Source organism: Anoplophora glabripennis, unplaced genomic scaffold (assembly GCF_000390285.2).
Source record: "Anoplophora glabripennis isolate ALB-LARVAE unplaced genomic scaffold, Agla_2.0 scaffold131, whole genome shotgun sequence".
In the NCBI taxonomy this organism is placed as follows: domain Eukaryota; kingdom Metazoa; phylum Arthropoda; class Insecta; order Coleoptera; family Cerambycidae; genus Anoplophora; species Anoplophora glabripennis.
This window is the reverse complement of record NW_019416249.1, coordinates 732,755-747,948: the sequence shown is the minus strand read 5'-3', so window position 1 is coordinate 747,948 and position 15,194 is coordinate 732,755. Positions and strand designations below refer to the sequence as shown.

The 15,194-nt window shown below is 36.8% G+C and overlaps 1 protein-coding gene across 2 annotated transcripts in view; it reads right to left on the bottom strand.

Moving 5' to 3' along the window:
* Positions 1-15,194, bottom strand: part of LOC108904569 (helicase domino) — a 35,205-nt gene that overhangs the window by 7,741 nt on the left and 12,270 nt on the right. For both annotated transcript variants that reach the window (XM_018707178.1, XM_018707177.2), the window contains exons 10-18: positions 13,376-13,515; positions 13,166-13,318; positions 12,832-13,106; positions 9,884-10,256; positions 9,446-9,757; positions 9,056-9,388; positions 6,929-7,150; positions 3,995-4,030; positions 966-2,106 (exon numbers count right to left, since the gene is read on the bottom strand). In XM_018707178.1, the coding sequence (XP_018562694.1) occupies positions 966-2,106; positions 3,995-4,030; positions 6,929-7,150; positions 9,056-9,388; positions 9,446-9,757; positions 9,884-10,256; positions 12,832-13,106; positions 13,166-13,318; positions 13,376-13,515 (2,985 nt within the window). The remainder of the gene's footprint in view (positions 1-965; positions 2,107-3,994; positions 4,031-6,928; positions 7,151-9,055; positions 9,389-9,445; positions 9,758-9,883; positions 10,257-12,831; positions 13,107-13,165; positions 13,319-13,375; positions 13,516-15,194) is intronic.

The window sequence follows — 15,194 nt, the reverse complement described above, 5'->3', positions numbered from 1 at the left end:
TGCCCTCTTATGATTAAAAAAAATAGCCAACAATCTCAAGCATCTTTATATTTTTAAACAAGAATAATTAATTAAATTCTATGCAATTATTAGTCTGTTCATTTAAGAATGATTTTAAATACTATTGCAGATGCTAGGATCACCCAAAACATTAGATGGTGTTGAGAAATAATCAATTTAGCAAAATATCTTGGAACAATTTGGTGTTTCTGAAATGGTATAAAATCTTATAAAAGAAAAAATATGGGAAATTTTCAACAGAAGTTTTCCGAGAATACTCAATAAACAGGAATATTCCCATCTCCAGGTTATTGTAGTTACATTAATCTGTATTAAGTTATAAATTTATTATGGCTGATGGTTTGCTACCATAATTTTTATTCTAAAAAATGGTACCTTCAAATTTGCCCAATATATTGACCAATTTACTGCAATGTGTACAAAGGTGTCACAAATATAGTGAATTGTGACATTTGGATTAAAAATTAGTAAATGTAAAACAGGTTTAATAGCAGAATGAATTGAACACAAGTCTTTGAGGAAATGATTGCGTGTCGCCCATATTTAGTAAAAAGTGCAAGATTAGCTCACAACTTTTTTCGGAACATGGTCTTTTCATTTACGTCCCAGTTAACACCCAAACACAAAAGGAATTTTATTATCTGGGGAACAATGGGACAATAATTTAAGATTTGTTAAAAAATTAACTTATAAAATCTAGGGCTTTTTATTTTCTTACTTTACAGGATTGCACAGTACTACTGCTGCATTGCACTGCAAACCAAAATAAAGAACATTTTATCAAAAAACATATAAATTAAGTTAGAATTTTGATTTTAAAATCTTAAAAAAAATTCATATTTTAATTTACTCAAAATTAAAAGCTTCGAGGAGAATATTTAAAAATGATACAAATATGTGCCTAATTTTCAACAAGTGAAGTAAAAAAATTGAAAACGACTTACTTGGTGGAGTTCCGGGTGCACTCTGAACCGTCGCACCGCTCACAGTAGTAACGGCAGGACTCTGTGACACAACAATCTGCATACCAGCAGACGCCACTACAGGTACCGAGGAAGTAGACGCAACAACTTGGCTGCTAGTTGACGATGTGGCGGTCGCATTCTGTTGCTGATTGGCCATGATGCCCTTCATCATCTGCAGCCTTGCGGCGATCTGCTGCTCTGGAGTCATGGTCTTCTTCTCTTTGGCAATACGCTCGGCTCGCCTCGCTGCGACCTCTACCGGTAACACGGGGTGGTCCAAGTCTATGCCGCAGTCGTTTAATACAGGTGTGTGCTTGGACTTGTTCATCAGGGGATTGTTAACTACTGCTCTGCTGGTCGGCATTCGTTTGTTGGCGATACTCTTCAGCGCCTCGAACCTCTCCACCATTACCTGGGAGAAGGTCGAATTGTTGTCTTGGGTGTACATCTGAGAAGTACGCATTGGACGGTTTGATTTCGTCTGCATGGCAAACTTTGGAAGACTCCCAGCCTTGTTCTTTTTCTTCTTCAGTGTGCTGTCCAGACCTAGTTGTTTGCCCTCCTCCCTTTGCATGAGGTGCGATTCGTATCTTTGGCGACACTGCTTAGGCGACCGGTAAGTAATAGACACGGTGTTCACATAGTCGGAAACAAAATCCCAATTGGGCGTGTGTCCCGGATTTTTCATTATCAGATTCAGAGGCAACCCTTGGAAGCTTTGGATGACTTTCAACAATGCCATGTCTTCGTGAATGGTCCATTCGTGGAACAACGGTTGTTCTACGAGCGGTTTCTGCATGCCCGACTTGCCAGGTAACGGGATTGAAGGCCGCACCAGACCACGATACTTTTGCAGTTTGATTTCCCTGCGCATTTTCAGTATAGTCGCGGAATGGAAGAGGGATTTTGGAGCGTTGGTGGACTCTTCCTTCCGAGGGATTTTCATAGCTCTTCGGCTGTCTACCAGACCAGCTTCCAGACGATTTCGCTTGGCTTCTCTTTTAACGTATATTGGAGGTAGTTGGGATTCCGACATGATGTTCATGTCATACAAGAAGGACATTGTTTGGTCTACATAAATGTCCCCTTCTTGTTGGGGAGGCGTCGGAGGACACCACATCTGTAGGAGATAATTTCAATTAAAATCAAAAAGAGACTAAAATACTTTCGCGCCTTTAAAATTTTTGTGCAAACAACCATAGTATCAATAATAAGGCAAAGAAATAAGTTTTATTTCCTTACTAGGCCAACGTTTTGCTTTATTTTAAATCTTCCTCAAAGGTATAGCTAATATTACAAAAGATAAGAACATTGGATATACATTCTGATATATTAATTGCTGCAGGTGGTTTTCACTCCCGCACCGATCTCATCGTCCTTGCTTTATCCGTTTGGCATATTTTGAAGGCATTTCTTAATGTCTTCCGAATGAAATTTCATTTTTCCGGGGGCTCTGTGGCCAAAAACGCAAATTTCCGCTGTGAGAGAGAGACAGAACCCGACAGGAACGCCCACCGACGGACGTTTTGAGGGTCGATTTCAAATGCTACATGCTTTTTTTCATCAAGGCTTTACTCAGCTTCTATGTGTGAGTTTCGTCCTTTCTTCGTCTCCACGGGACGTTTTCGAAGGATATTTTTTACTTTTTAACGCCAAAATTTACTTTTTAAAAAGGTTCTGCACCTTGCATCTCTCTCGTGGAACCCCAATATTTTTGTAAAGCCCGATTTATTTCGCCCAAAACGCAATTTTTGCGTGTCATAATTTTCTTTATGGATACTGCCGGCACTCGCGCTTTGTTCCGAGAGGGAGCCGAATCTTTTCTCTTTGAATACGAGCAGCTCCTGCAACCCAGCGACGTCTCCTTTCCACTACCGGGACACTTTTCTGATGCCGCGTCGCAACGTTGTCTCTTCTATATCAACCTCAACTTTTATTAGGTTAAATGTAACAAAATATAAGGCGAGATTAAGAATATTTTGATACAAACTATCACAACGGTAAAAACGTTAGAATTGTCGATTTCGATGTTCCCCGTGGCGCCAGTACAGCGATGGGCGATTATTTATATGTTTTATACCGTTTCGAGTCCTTCGCGGACGATTTTATGGCAGAAAAACAAAATTTTTAACATTGCGAAAATGTTTGTTTACTTCGGCTATGAACAGGAATACAAATACTAATACGGACAAACTCTGTATAGAGGCGAAGATAGCTCAGCGGTAAGTGTCACATTGCAACCCGGAGGTCGACTTTTGAATCTCCCATGGAATCCCTGAAAGCTTTGGATTTTTATTTTTAACGTATTCTATTTTCATTATGGAGCTTTCTTTTTGAATCTTTCCATAAGAAAAAAATATAACTTTTCAAATAGGTTTTTATACACAGGATGTCTAAAAATATTGCATTGAACTTCAAACGATCCAAAGATAATTACGAAGTTACGATGTTGATGACTTTTATATACATGGTATTTAAAAACTAAAGTACAGGGTGTTTCAAAAAATGTTATACCATTTATTTTTACCAACCGGCGAGGAAAGCACCACGCAGCGGTGCACATGCCGCATCGCGCGACCCGAGAGAAAGTTCAACTCCGCATCAGCGGAGTTTACCGACCTTTCTAGTATAAAGTTAGTGTTAAAAAAATATATAAACAAAAATAACCTAACCTAGAGATAAAATCATTGTCAAAAAAACCGAGTGATGCATATATTTTTTTTTGGTTTAAATATATTTTTATTGTGCAGACCTAATTTTGGTAACAATTTTAATGCTTTTTAATATCGTTGTAAAACTTTCAATTTTATAGTTTTTAACGATTTACGAGTATATCTAATATTTTTATCTCATGTAAAATTATTTATAGGCTGAGGATGATTTAAAACAAATCGAAACGTTGGGTTAGTAAGGAAATCAAACCGTTACTTCTTTCTCCTATTTCCAACTATTACCATTTGTATTAAATAGTAATTTTTGATAAATGCAAAGTATACTAAAATACTTACAGGCATTTGCTCCATTGTGTTGTCAGAGACCCAAATCTGTAATGATAATAAATGAAAATTTAAAAGGTATCCTGCCGTATAAATCACTATTTGATTTATACCGTGCAATAAAATTAAAGATATATTGTTAACATGATAAATCAATACGTACCCCAAGTTTTTTCCAAAGTTTCAAAGTCTACATTTAACAGTTCCTTTAAACCACACACAAAATGATTTAAATTTAAAAGTTATGGTTGAAGTAACTTTTTACATTGTTAAGACTTCAAATATATATTTTTTAATATATGAGAAGTATTCTAATCCATTTTTTCTATAAAAAAATATTCTAATCCGTTTGAAATTTATGGTAATACCTTTAAAACTATAAAGAAAAGCAATTTACCATAAATTTTTTTGTTTATATAACGAAACGGTCTGATATTGAAGAACCAGGAGAAAACTTTGGGGTGGGTCGTAGGTTTGAAAGAAACCCCCTTGCTCATGTCCAGCGGGGCAGTGTTTTGGTGCCCGCTGCGGACGTCTGAGCAAAAGAGGCACCAAAACCCACGTCCACCCCGCAAAACAAACACAAACACTTGCAAGAGAACTTCTTTATTTTCCTTTCTTTTTATAATAACTATGTACATGGCCAGTACTTTTACATTGCGTAAGTTTTTTTTTTAATATTCCGAAAACTCGACGTTCCATTCGCATACCCAAAAGAAAAAGAAGAATACTAAACGGGCATGCCTGAATGCATCGTTGATGTTTTCGGTTCGAGTAATTTACAAATACACGTGACGTGTAAAAAATATATTCACTGTACACAAATGAACAAATTTTTTTGTCTTCAGTCTTTTCTTTTGGCATGATTTATATTCAATCTTTTAACAAAACATTCCCTGAGCAAAATTCATGTTAAATGCAATTCTTTAAAAAAATATATATAATATGTTGCCGTACTGCATAAAATTAATCATTTTGGATACGATCAAATCATTTACCAACAATTTTGTACATGATTAATTAAATTAAATTCAAATTTCTGAAATGTTTTTTTTTTCTTGAATAAAGTTTATTTGATAAACATTAATTCACTTTTAAATGAATATCTTTGTCAGATTAAATACATATCAGAAGTCGTTAATATATATATTTTTTTTGGAGATTTTAGACATTATCTAATATAAAATTTCGAGTACATAATAAATAATTTAACTATCTCACTTAATAGTTCAATAATAAAGTGAAAGAAAATAAAGTGGTCATAATTTCGTATCTAGATGTATCTCTACGAATGCCAGAAGAAAAGAAACAAAACAATAATTGTGGCGAATGACTGAAAAGTAAATTTAAAACCGGAATAAATAAGAAACTAATCTGAAAACGTCTCCTCTCGAAGGATAACAAATTTTGGAAGGCAACAAACATGTACACATTCACTCTCTATAATTTACAAGTATCCGCAATAAAAATTGTTCTGTAAAAAAACTATAACTCTACTAATCTGTACAAGATATTTTTTAACAATAAGATCACATATTCACATATCAGTATAATTTAATATAAGTCCCATTCAAATAGCAAACAGTGCACAATTTAATCGGGCTTAGAGTCGCTAGAGTTACCTACTTCTGACACCAGATCGGAATTCGATACAGTCTGATTCAAATCGTTTATAGATTCGTTCGCCTCTATAACGTCCTTGTTCACATCGTCCACATTATCCTCCGCCTTTCTACTATTCACACTGACATTACCACCAGCTTTTGGAGAGCGTTTCACCCAATTATCTAGAGTTTTGTTGTGGACACCCCTCCCAAATCTCCTGTAAGTCCGTCTGCCATCAGGACTCTTAAATAAATTCCTTTTAGTCACCTTCGGGGGAATTTTTTTAGGTCCGTCGAGGCCATTGTCGAGATGACTAGAAATATTTCCCAATTTGTTGTTACTTTCTATGTTTTCTTTAGGCGTTTCTTTTTCGATTTTGTCCGGTTCGGGTGCCACTACTTCCGCGTTTTCCTGTTGGATGGTAACCGTGGTGTTTTGTGATTCGTTTAAATCTTTTTCTTTCTCAACAGATTCAGGTTGATCTTTTAAATCTTTTTCCTCCACAACTGGCTCATTAATTGAACTCGCTTCTATTTGTAGTGTTTCATTGTGCCCAGGATCATCTGAACTACTTTCCGGTAAATTCACATTTAGTTCCATAGAACTATTTGCAATTTCTGGAAGTGAATACTGACCATCGGCTACGATATTACTCAAAAGGACATGGCAAATCTTGCCTTTATTGATGATTTCTGTCAGTTGTCCATCTTCAGTCATGTTTGAAAGGTTAAATGTCTTAATTTCAATGTCCGCATCCTCCACGCTGCTAACACTATCCTTTTTGCTTCGCACAATTTTTTTTTTCAAGTTCCATTTATTCGGTTCTTTATCGTCTTCTGACTGACTTTTGTCATCTTCAGAAACGTAAGACTTATGCCTTTTTTTCCTTTCACTTGGGTCACTTAGATCTTTCACTTTCCTGAGGGGTTTCTCGCCAGGCAAAATGGGGCTCACGTCTAATGTCCACAAATTAATGGCTACTGTACCTCTCGACCTGGTTCTTGGGGAATTGTGATCTACATGATTAGACACCTGCTTCAACGCTTGAACGCTAGAGATAGACTCGGTACTATCTAAACTGTCAGTTTCCCCGTTGATCTGCGTCTCTTCTATAGTTTGACTATCGTGCGACATATCCATCTTGACGCTGTCCTCAGTTGGTTCCAATTTAATGCCACTTACTTTCTTAGCTATCCTTTTGTTTTTAACTCTTTTAATACAGACCCTAGATTCGTCACTCGTCATAGTCCGTTTCACTAATTTTTTATGTGCTTTGTTGATGTTTTTCGATCTGTTCAGCAACTTTTTAGACCTATTTAACTTTTTAGACTTAGTGCTAACCTGATTGGTGGCGTCCTCCCGGGAGAACGTGATGATGTCGCCCTCCTCTTCCAGTTCCCGTGCCCGACGTTCTTCTTCCTCCCTCATGGCCGCCAGCCTGTTCTGCTCCCATTCCCGCTTCTGTTCTTCTATCTCCCTCTCTGCGGCAGCTAATTGTTCCGCTGACCATGCAGACTCTGTTGTCTCGATGAATTTCATGGCATACCTCTCAATGGGTGAGAGCTGCAAATAATTAATTACTTCAATAAGGGCATCAACATTTTGATGAGCTAGTTTGTAATGTACAATGCTAAAATGACAAATTTTGGAAAATGTCTTAAAAAAATGGTGGATTAATAGAAAATTTTGATATACTGTAAAAAAAAACTAAGTGGCTTCAAGCATTCTAACAATATTTATTCGTGTATGCACAGGGTGTTCAATTAAGCGGTTAAAAAAAATAATGCTTGTAAAAGTGGCTAAAAGGAGTCGCTAGAAATAATTTTTGAATTCCTTAGCGTTTCAAAAATATTTTTGTTTGTAGGTTGGTAAATAATATACAGGATGTTTCATTTCCGGTGTGCCAAACGAACACAGATGATAGAGAAAGTAATTTTGAGCGAAATCGCCATAATATCGTATCTAAAAGACCAGAACTGGTGCCTAACGGCAAAATAACGACCCGCTGCGGCCCAATCAGCTGGGAAAATACCTCAAAACACAAAATTTATTTTGACGTCTTCACTGACGTTGGTCGGAATCTCTGTCTAAATATCGGATGTACTTCGGGTATTTCTCGCACCGAAAAAATTTGATTTTTGGCTCTTTTTAAAGAGGAAATTTCTCTTAGACGCGAAGAAATCGCCTTTAAGATCAAAGATGGACCAAGGGGCCCATCTCGTGAGGAAAGACTGATAATATTGTACGCCTCTTTTTGCGGCCGAGTGTTTGAGCGAGAGTACCAGAATGGCAGAATAACTCGGCGGGAGAGCATTTTAGAGAAAAATGTTAAATACAAAAGTTTCAGGATTTCTCCCTGACGGTGATCTTGACCTTGAAGATCATTTCGAGGTCAAATGTGATTTTTCAAATGGGACCCTATACTTTTGACCCCAGAAATGAAATGAGTGGAAAATCTTACGTTCAGATATGATCTTGAATGGCCCCTCCCATTTGACATTGAGGCCTCCACAAGGTCAAACTAACAAAAATATAGGAATGGCAGAATAACTTTGTGGGAGAGCATTTTAGAGAAAAATGTTGACCTTGAAATGATCTTCGAGGTCAAGGTGACAATCGGATAGCCAGGGAGAAATCCTGAAACTTTTGTATTTAACATTTTTCTAAACTGCTCTCCCGCCGAGTTATTCTGCCGTTTCGGTACTTTTGCTATACCCTGTATAAGGATTAATAAATATTGTTGTCATTTTATGGTTCTATATTTACATTACAATATTATGTCGAATATAATAGTTTATATGCTTTCGACCGTTAAACCGATATGGAATTAAATCATGGCGAATTCACTTTTGTTTGAGATATTTAAAATAAGCGCGTTTTCACAGGTCTACTTGTAACTTTTAAACAAAAGGAGATATCAAAAAAGTTTATCAGAGAAACTCTTCTAATATGAAATGAAATAGGTATGTCTATGGGACAAATATATTTCATGACATCATAACAGGCAGTTCCAAAAATAATATTTTTAACTTAAAGGCAAGTCTAAGTGGTTCTATTTGAAATCCTAGTGAAAATTTTATTTGTCTTTTATGAGCCAATAGCAGCTCTGGGGTATCGAATTTGAGATACCCTGTACAGAATGAGCTATGTAACAGATGTAAAGCTTTTCAATGGATGTACATATTGAACCCACTCCATCAAAACTTTCTCAACTATTCCCGTTACAAATTTATGCAGTTTTAATAGAAATGAAAGTTTCCTGCCAGTCGTCTATTGTTCATTGCTTGAATTATAATTCAAATTATAAAATTGTTGCGAGGTTCTAGATAGTTTTTAACACTGTCATTTAAAAACATGCTGGCCATCGCTATATTCTAGCACCGTTGCAAAAGTTAAACAGCTATCGAAAACTGCAAACTGATCGACAGTGCAAACTTATAAACAAAAAAATATATATACATAGCTTACCTTCTCTATAACGTTGTTAATCTCCTGTTCAGCCTTACTGATCTCTGGTTCTTTATCCTTTTCTTGGTCCTCCAAGGGAATATTCTCATCGAACTCGGCAAGATCCGCCACCGCTTCCGCTTTAGCTGTCCTCGCCGCCAAAACATCTTGATCGTCTTCGCAAGCAGCCAACGCATTTTCTAGAGCGCCCATCGCAGCTTTTTCATCTCCCACAGCGGCGCTTTCCGCTGAAAGTGCCCTCTCCCTTTCCTTCTTCGCTTCTATGATCTCGGACATCCTATTTGCGGCACTGTCCTCGTTCTGATCGATGTTAAATAGGTCCTGTATGGTCGACTGGAAATACAAAGTAATAAGCAGTTTTTCTTTTCAAGTAAAATTTTTTCAACTTACACTTTTGAAATAAGCCGTGGTGAAATTGCCACCTTCTATTGCAAGATCGCCCAACAACCTCTTCTGATTGGCTTTCTTGAGAATGTTTTCTTCTATGGTCCTCTCGCTGACAAGCCGGTAGATGTGCACATCCCGGGTCTGCCCGATACGATGACAACGATCTTGTGCTTGGGCGTCCATGGTTGGATTCCAGTCGGAATCGTAAAATATCACAGTATCCGCCCCGGTGAGGTTAACACCCACCCCTCCGGAACGAGTGGACAATATAAAAGCAAAGATACGCATATCACCGTTAAATCTCTCCATCAAAACCTGAAATAAAAAAAAATATATGTACAATGGGTCACTTCAAGTGACTTTTTAAGGGAAATGGTATATATTTCAAAATTTCACCACATTTAGCATTTTATTTAGTGGCATGTGGATAACAAGACTCACCTGCCTCTGGTCGATTTTGGTCGAACCATCTAGACGAAGGTAAATGTGGCCGTGAAAATTAAGGAATGCCTCGAGAACGTCCAACATCTTGGTCATCTGGGTGAATATTAGCACCCGATGTCCTTCCGCTTTTAGTTTTCTCAGCAAGCGATCCAATGTTTGCAGCTTGCCGCAGTCGTATTGGATCAGGCGGGGGTCGGGGAACTGGGTCACCATCGCCGAGGCTATGTGGTGCAAGGAGGTGGCAGGTTTAGAGAACAGCCTCTGAATCAGTTGCCGATCCTCCTTCTGACCCCAGTATTTGCTGGGCGGCGGATGCCAGACCTGCATCTCGGGTTCGGGGGCTTTCACAGCAGGTACGTAGAATATAAACCTAAAAAGTAATTAATAATGAAAGAAACAGATATGTGTACAGGGTGACACACTTAAATGTGATACAAGTCTGTAACTTCTTTATTTTTTGGCCAATTTCAAAAATTTCTTTTTTAAAATGGAGGGTAAAGAATAGTGATGGGTAGTTCGCGAACAAACGAGTTAAAACGAACAATTCTTCATAGTGAACTAAAAGAACTAGTTCCCTATTCTAAAACAAAGTACTTCGCGCGAACTATTTGTGTTGTGTCGATTTTGACCGATCAGAGTGGATCAGAGGAGATGATGTGGAATTGGATTACACTGATGAAGAGATTGCGTCAATCGTTCAAGAACGCCAACGCATTGAAGAATCAAGTTCTGATGAAGAAATCATTTTTTAGAAAGTTTCTCATTCGGAAGCTTTAGCTGCATTTGAAACTGCCTTAGCTTATGTGGAGCAGCAAAACGAAGCAACGCCAGCAGACATTTTTCTCATGAAAAAATGGAGAGACATTGCTGCAAAAAATCGCGCTCCTCGATTACGTCAAACGAAAATTTCGTCTTTATTTACTCCTTAGCTTGCTTGTCATACTGTTAGGTATATACACACATATTACTTTAGTACTTACATACTTTATTACTGCGTACGTAAATAAAACATATGTAATTTGATTAAAAATCTGATTTTATTTTACAGTAAAAAATAAAGTCCGTATTATCCGAGTTTTTGATTATCCGAGGTAGGCTTGGTCCACAATAGCTCGGATAATCGGGGTTCTACTGTACATTAAAATATTTTGCCTTAATTTAGATACATTTTGACTTTGGAAGGAAATGAAAAAGCGTGTTATTAAAAAACGCGCAACAGCTATTAGATTCAGTGCTAATGTAAAACAATGCAACCCGCTCGTAAATATTACTAATTTGAAATGATTAAATTTTAAAACGCAGTGGTACATTTGCTGGCTTATTTCAGTACTCCGCCCTCTAAATGTAAACCGATCTGCATGTACATTTCACCAAGACTGAACGATCGCAATCGCGCCTGGCAACGGGAGAACGAGAGATGCTTTTGCTAGTGACTCACGTCGTCGAATATCTAAAGTAGTTCGCGAACTAGATTTAAGTACTAGTTCATTTGGAGCAAGTAGTTCTCGAGAACTAGTTCTCCGAATAGAACTATTATGCCCATCACTAATAAAGAAACTATCTAACTGTGATACTGATGTTTTTATTAAAGCAATACATATCCGACTAGGACGCATTTTCTTGACGTCAAAACAGTTAATTGGTAGAGGTCTTTTAATATTTCATGAGCTGCGAAATGCACGAAAGGCGTGGCGTATCCCCATAATTTTTCTAATAAGCACGTTGTGAAAACATTGACTCAGAACTAGACCATGTGCATCTTTACAAGTAGACATGAACTAAGGCGCTCGGGCATCAATAAAGTCAACTGACGAACGTTCGTTATATATTTTTTTATTGTTTAAATTAAAATAATAAAGAATAGGGCATTTTATTATGATATTTGTAATCGGATCAAAGGCTTGTTTACGCTAGAGCTCGAGAGAGACTGTGAATAAATAGGTGTTATGTTTTTAGGACGTAGAATAATTTAGGCGACGGTCAGAATTATGTTTCTGCGCATATGAAGGTCAAAGTTCATAAGATTTTAAAACATTTCTATGAGGGATTTTATTTCCAAAAAAAAAAACAGATTATGTATTCTCATTCAGCATCTCTTAAGACGTCTTATCACCAAGTTTCATCAAATTCGATACATCTTCAGGCGTGTACTCCATGATGTTCTAGTTGGCCATAATAAAAACGACAGGCTTGTATCACATTTAAGCGCGACATCACGGAGTGTTCGCCTGAAGATGTATCGAATTCGATGAAACTTGCTGATAAAACGTTTTAAGGGATGCTGAATGAGAATACATGTTTTTTTGGAAAAAAAATTGCCAATAAAAATTTGCTATTTTGACGTCAAAAAAAAGCGTCTTAGTTGCCCGTGTGTTACATTAATAAAAGCAGCACTATCAGACTTTTTTCCCCTACAATCTAAAAAAATTTTTTTGAAATCAGCCAAAAAATAAAGACGTTACAGGCTTGTATCACATTTAAGCGTGACACCCTGTGTACTAAATTTTGATACAAAAATTTCAAAATACGAGGTATGTCCTAAAAGTGTTCATAACTCAACTCCAGAACGTTCGAGCGACTCTGTGGGGCACAAGCGTAACCAGTAACTCTCACAAACTGACCGGCTGCTGCAGTGTGAAAATTCAAAGGGAACCGGTTTGACTACACAGAGATGATTGAAACGAATGCGACGAGTGCACTAAAGGCCATTCTGAAATCTGAGTTTCAGAACTGTTTAAGGATGTGGAAGCATCGATGGGAGGGTGTTGCTCAATGGAATGAGGATTACTTTGAAGGATGCAATGAGCCGGATGAGGAAGAATAATGCTTGCGCAGAATTATGAATGCAGGTCGGATACTTTTGGGACACACCTTGCATGTTATCGGCACTACAAAAGACCGATATAAACACAATTTTTTAAAATCTAAAAATGCTGCAATCTTACCTATCAGAGATGTCTTTAAGTTGCTCTATCCTCCTTTCTGGATTGTACAACATTTCCCTGAGCGGTCCAGTGGTGTCCTCGATATTCTTACCAAATAGGGTGTTTAAGCAGTGAATATGCCCGCCATTCCAAGAATTAACCTTATTCGGAACGAACACTTTAACAACGTCCTGGAAATCCCTACCATATAGCGGGAGTGCCGAACACCTACGTTCGTTCACACGAGCCATAAGTTCCAACCTCCTCTTGCGCTCGCCTTTTGGGTCTTCCTCGCCCTAAAATTAAAAAATCAAAATTAAAGTCAAACATTATTTACGATTCTAAAAAAACTTACTGGTAATCCCACGATTTTCTCGTCATTTCTCCACCGAACATCCAAGCTATTTTGTTTAGAATAAAGTTGGCCTATGTAATCGTCCCCGACGGGTATTCTAACACCTTTTTCTCTGTTTTCTTCGGTTTTCGAACTGGGCAGTGCAGAGGAATTCTAGAAACAATATTAATTCAGCATCGAAATTTCATAGAAAAAATAGGCGATTTATACCGATGTAGTAATTGTTGTGGTCGAAGTCGCAGTTGTGACCGACGTCAGTTGGAATTTAACAAACGCCTTCGTCATGGCGTGACCAGCATTTCCAATTGTTGAGACAGGTTGTTTCGATAGAAAAGTTAACTTTTGTCCCCCTAAAAATCAACAGGTAATTAAGCACTGCCCGATCACTTAAAAAATTATAAAAATGTATGTAACAAGCATACAAGATTGATCATTGAATAACCAATCTGTTTGGTAAAGTTACATTTAATCTCCTTTCTACTAATTATGGTTAATCTGGGTAAAATTAACCACCTTGGATATAGAAAGGGCTAAAATTTTAGTAAAATAACATGTACAATATACAGGGTGTCACTTTAAATTGTGGTCAGTTTATTAAGGGGTAATAGTTACCCAGAATAATAACCTGCCTAATCTATTAACCAAATAAATAGTCAAGTTATATACTAAAACCGCTGTATCTTTTCCATTGCGTCACAAGCAATATTCGTATGAACTAAGACGAAAAATCCTAGTCAAATTAGTCACTGTTTGCATATAAATGAAATGTCATCTTAACAATTCCCAAATCTGGATATCTCGCAAATTTTAATACTGGTGTTACTGGATACGAAAATATGCAAAAAAATCGATATTTCAACGCTCAGAAAATATATCCAACAGTTAGGTACCGAGATGCGATCAAAACAACTGTTAAAATTTTAATCTGACTGTCAACTCTGTTTTAAATGTGCTAGTCAAACTATAGTCTAAAACTAATACCCAACAAACGTCGTCCATTTTCTTTCACTCTAATACACATAAAATATTGGATCGATTGTCTGTGATAGACTGAGACTATGAAGACATTTATGCCATCATTGTATCTCTTTTTGGCGTATAACAAATAATTAATTCACACCCGTAACGACTGTCTTTGACATTAGGACACACTCGTGACGTAATGGCAATCTTAAAACGGTTCTACTATAGCTCGTTTTTTAAATTGCACTTAAGTTATTGTCTGTGCTACCATTGGGCAGCTCCTGAACTGAGTTATAATACTATTTAGTGTTGCCTGTTATCTTTTTTAACCAACTGTACGAAACCAACAAAGTGGCAGACATCGAAACTGCAATGGAAAGTAATTTTGAAAAAAAAAAGATTGCCTTTAGACTTTGACATGTTACTTTAAAATCACCATATTTTTTTTGTATAGTTATATGAAATTATTTTTTGCACAATTTACTAAATATGAATTAATATTGGTATGTATATAGACATATGGTAGTAATTGAAAGTAAAACTAATTTATAATTTGATATAATTATTTTTCCTGCTTTATGAAATGTATATAATAAAAAGTAAAAAAAGACTTAATAATCTGACCAGACTTGAAATTTCCTTAAATTATTTCAAGTTTTTAATAAAAAGTGTTTACTAAACCTTTAAAGCACCTTTAGTTTGTGAACCAGTGTTAATGAACTCTGACATTAACCTAATTTAGGTGTACATACTATACATACTTTGGGGTGGAAGGTGCTAGCTGTGCAAAATACAAACGGCTAATGTTAATTCTGCATTGAAATAAACATTCTAGAGCAGGGGTCCACAGGCACCATGACACCCGCAGACCGTTTTACATGTGCTGTGCGATCCCTTTAAAAATATATTTAAGTTTTCAATAAACCGTCCCAGTGTATAGCCAGAAAAAAATTGTATGACAATTATTGGTAATGTTCGTTAATTTTGGCTGCCTATTACAATATTTCTAAACCGAAATAGTTAGCGATTGAGCTTCACTTCTATTTCTTTGTTACCATGTGCTTTT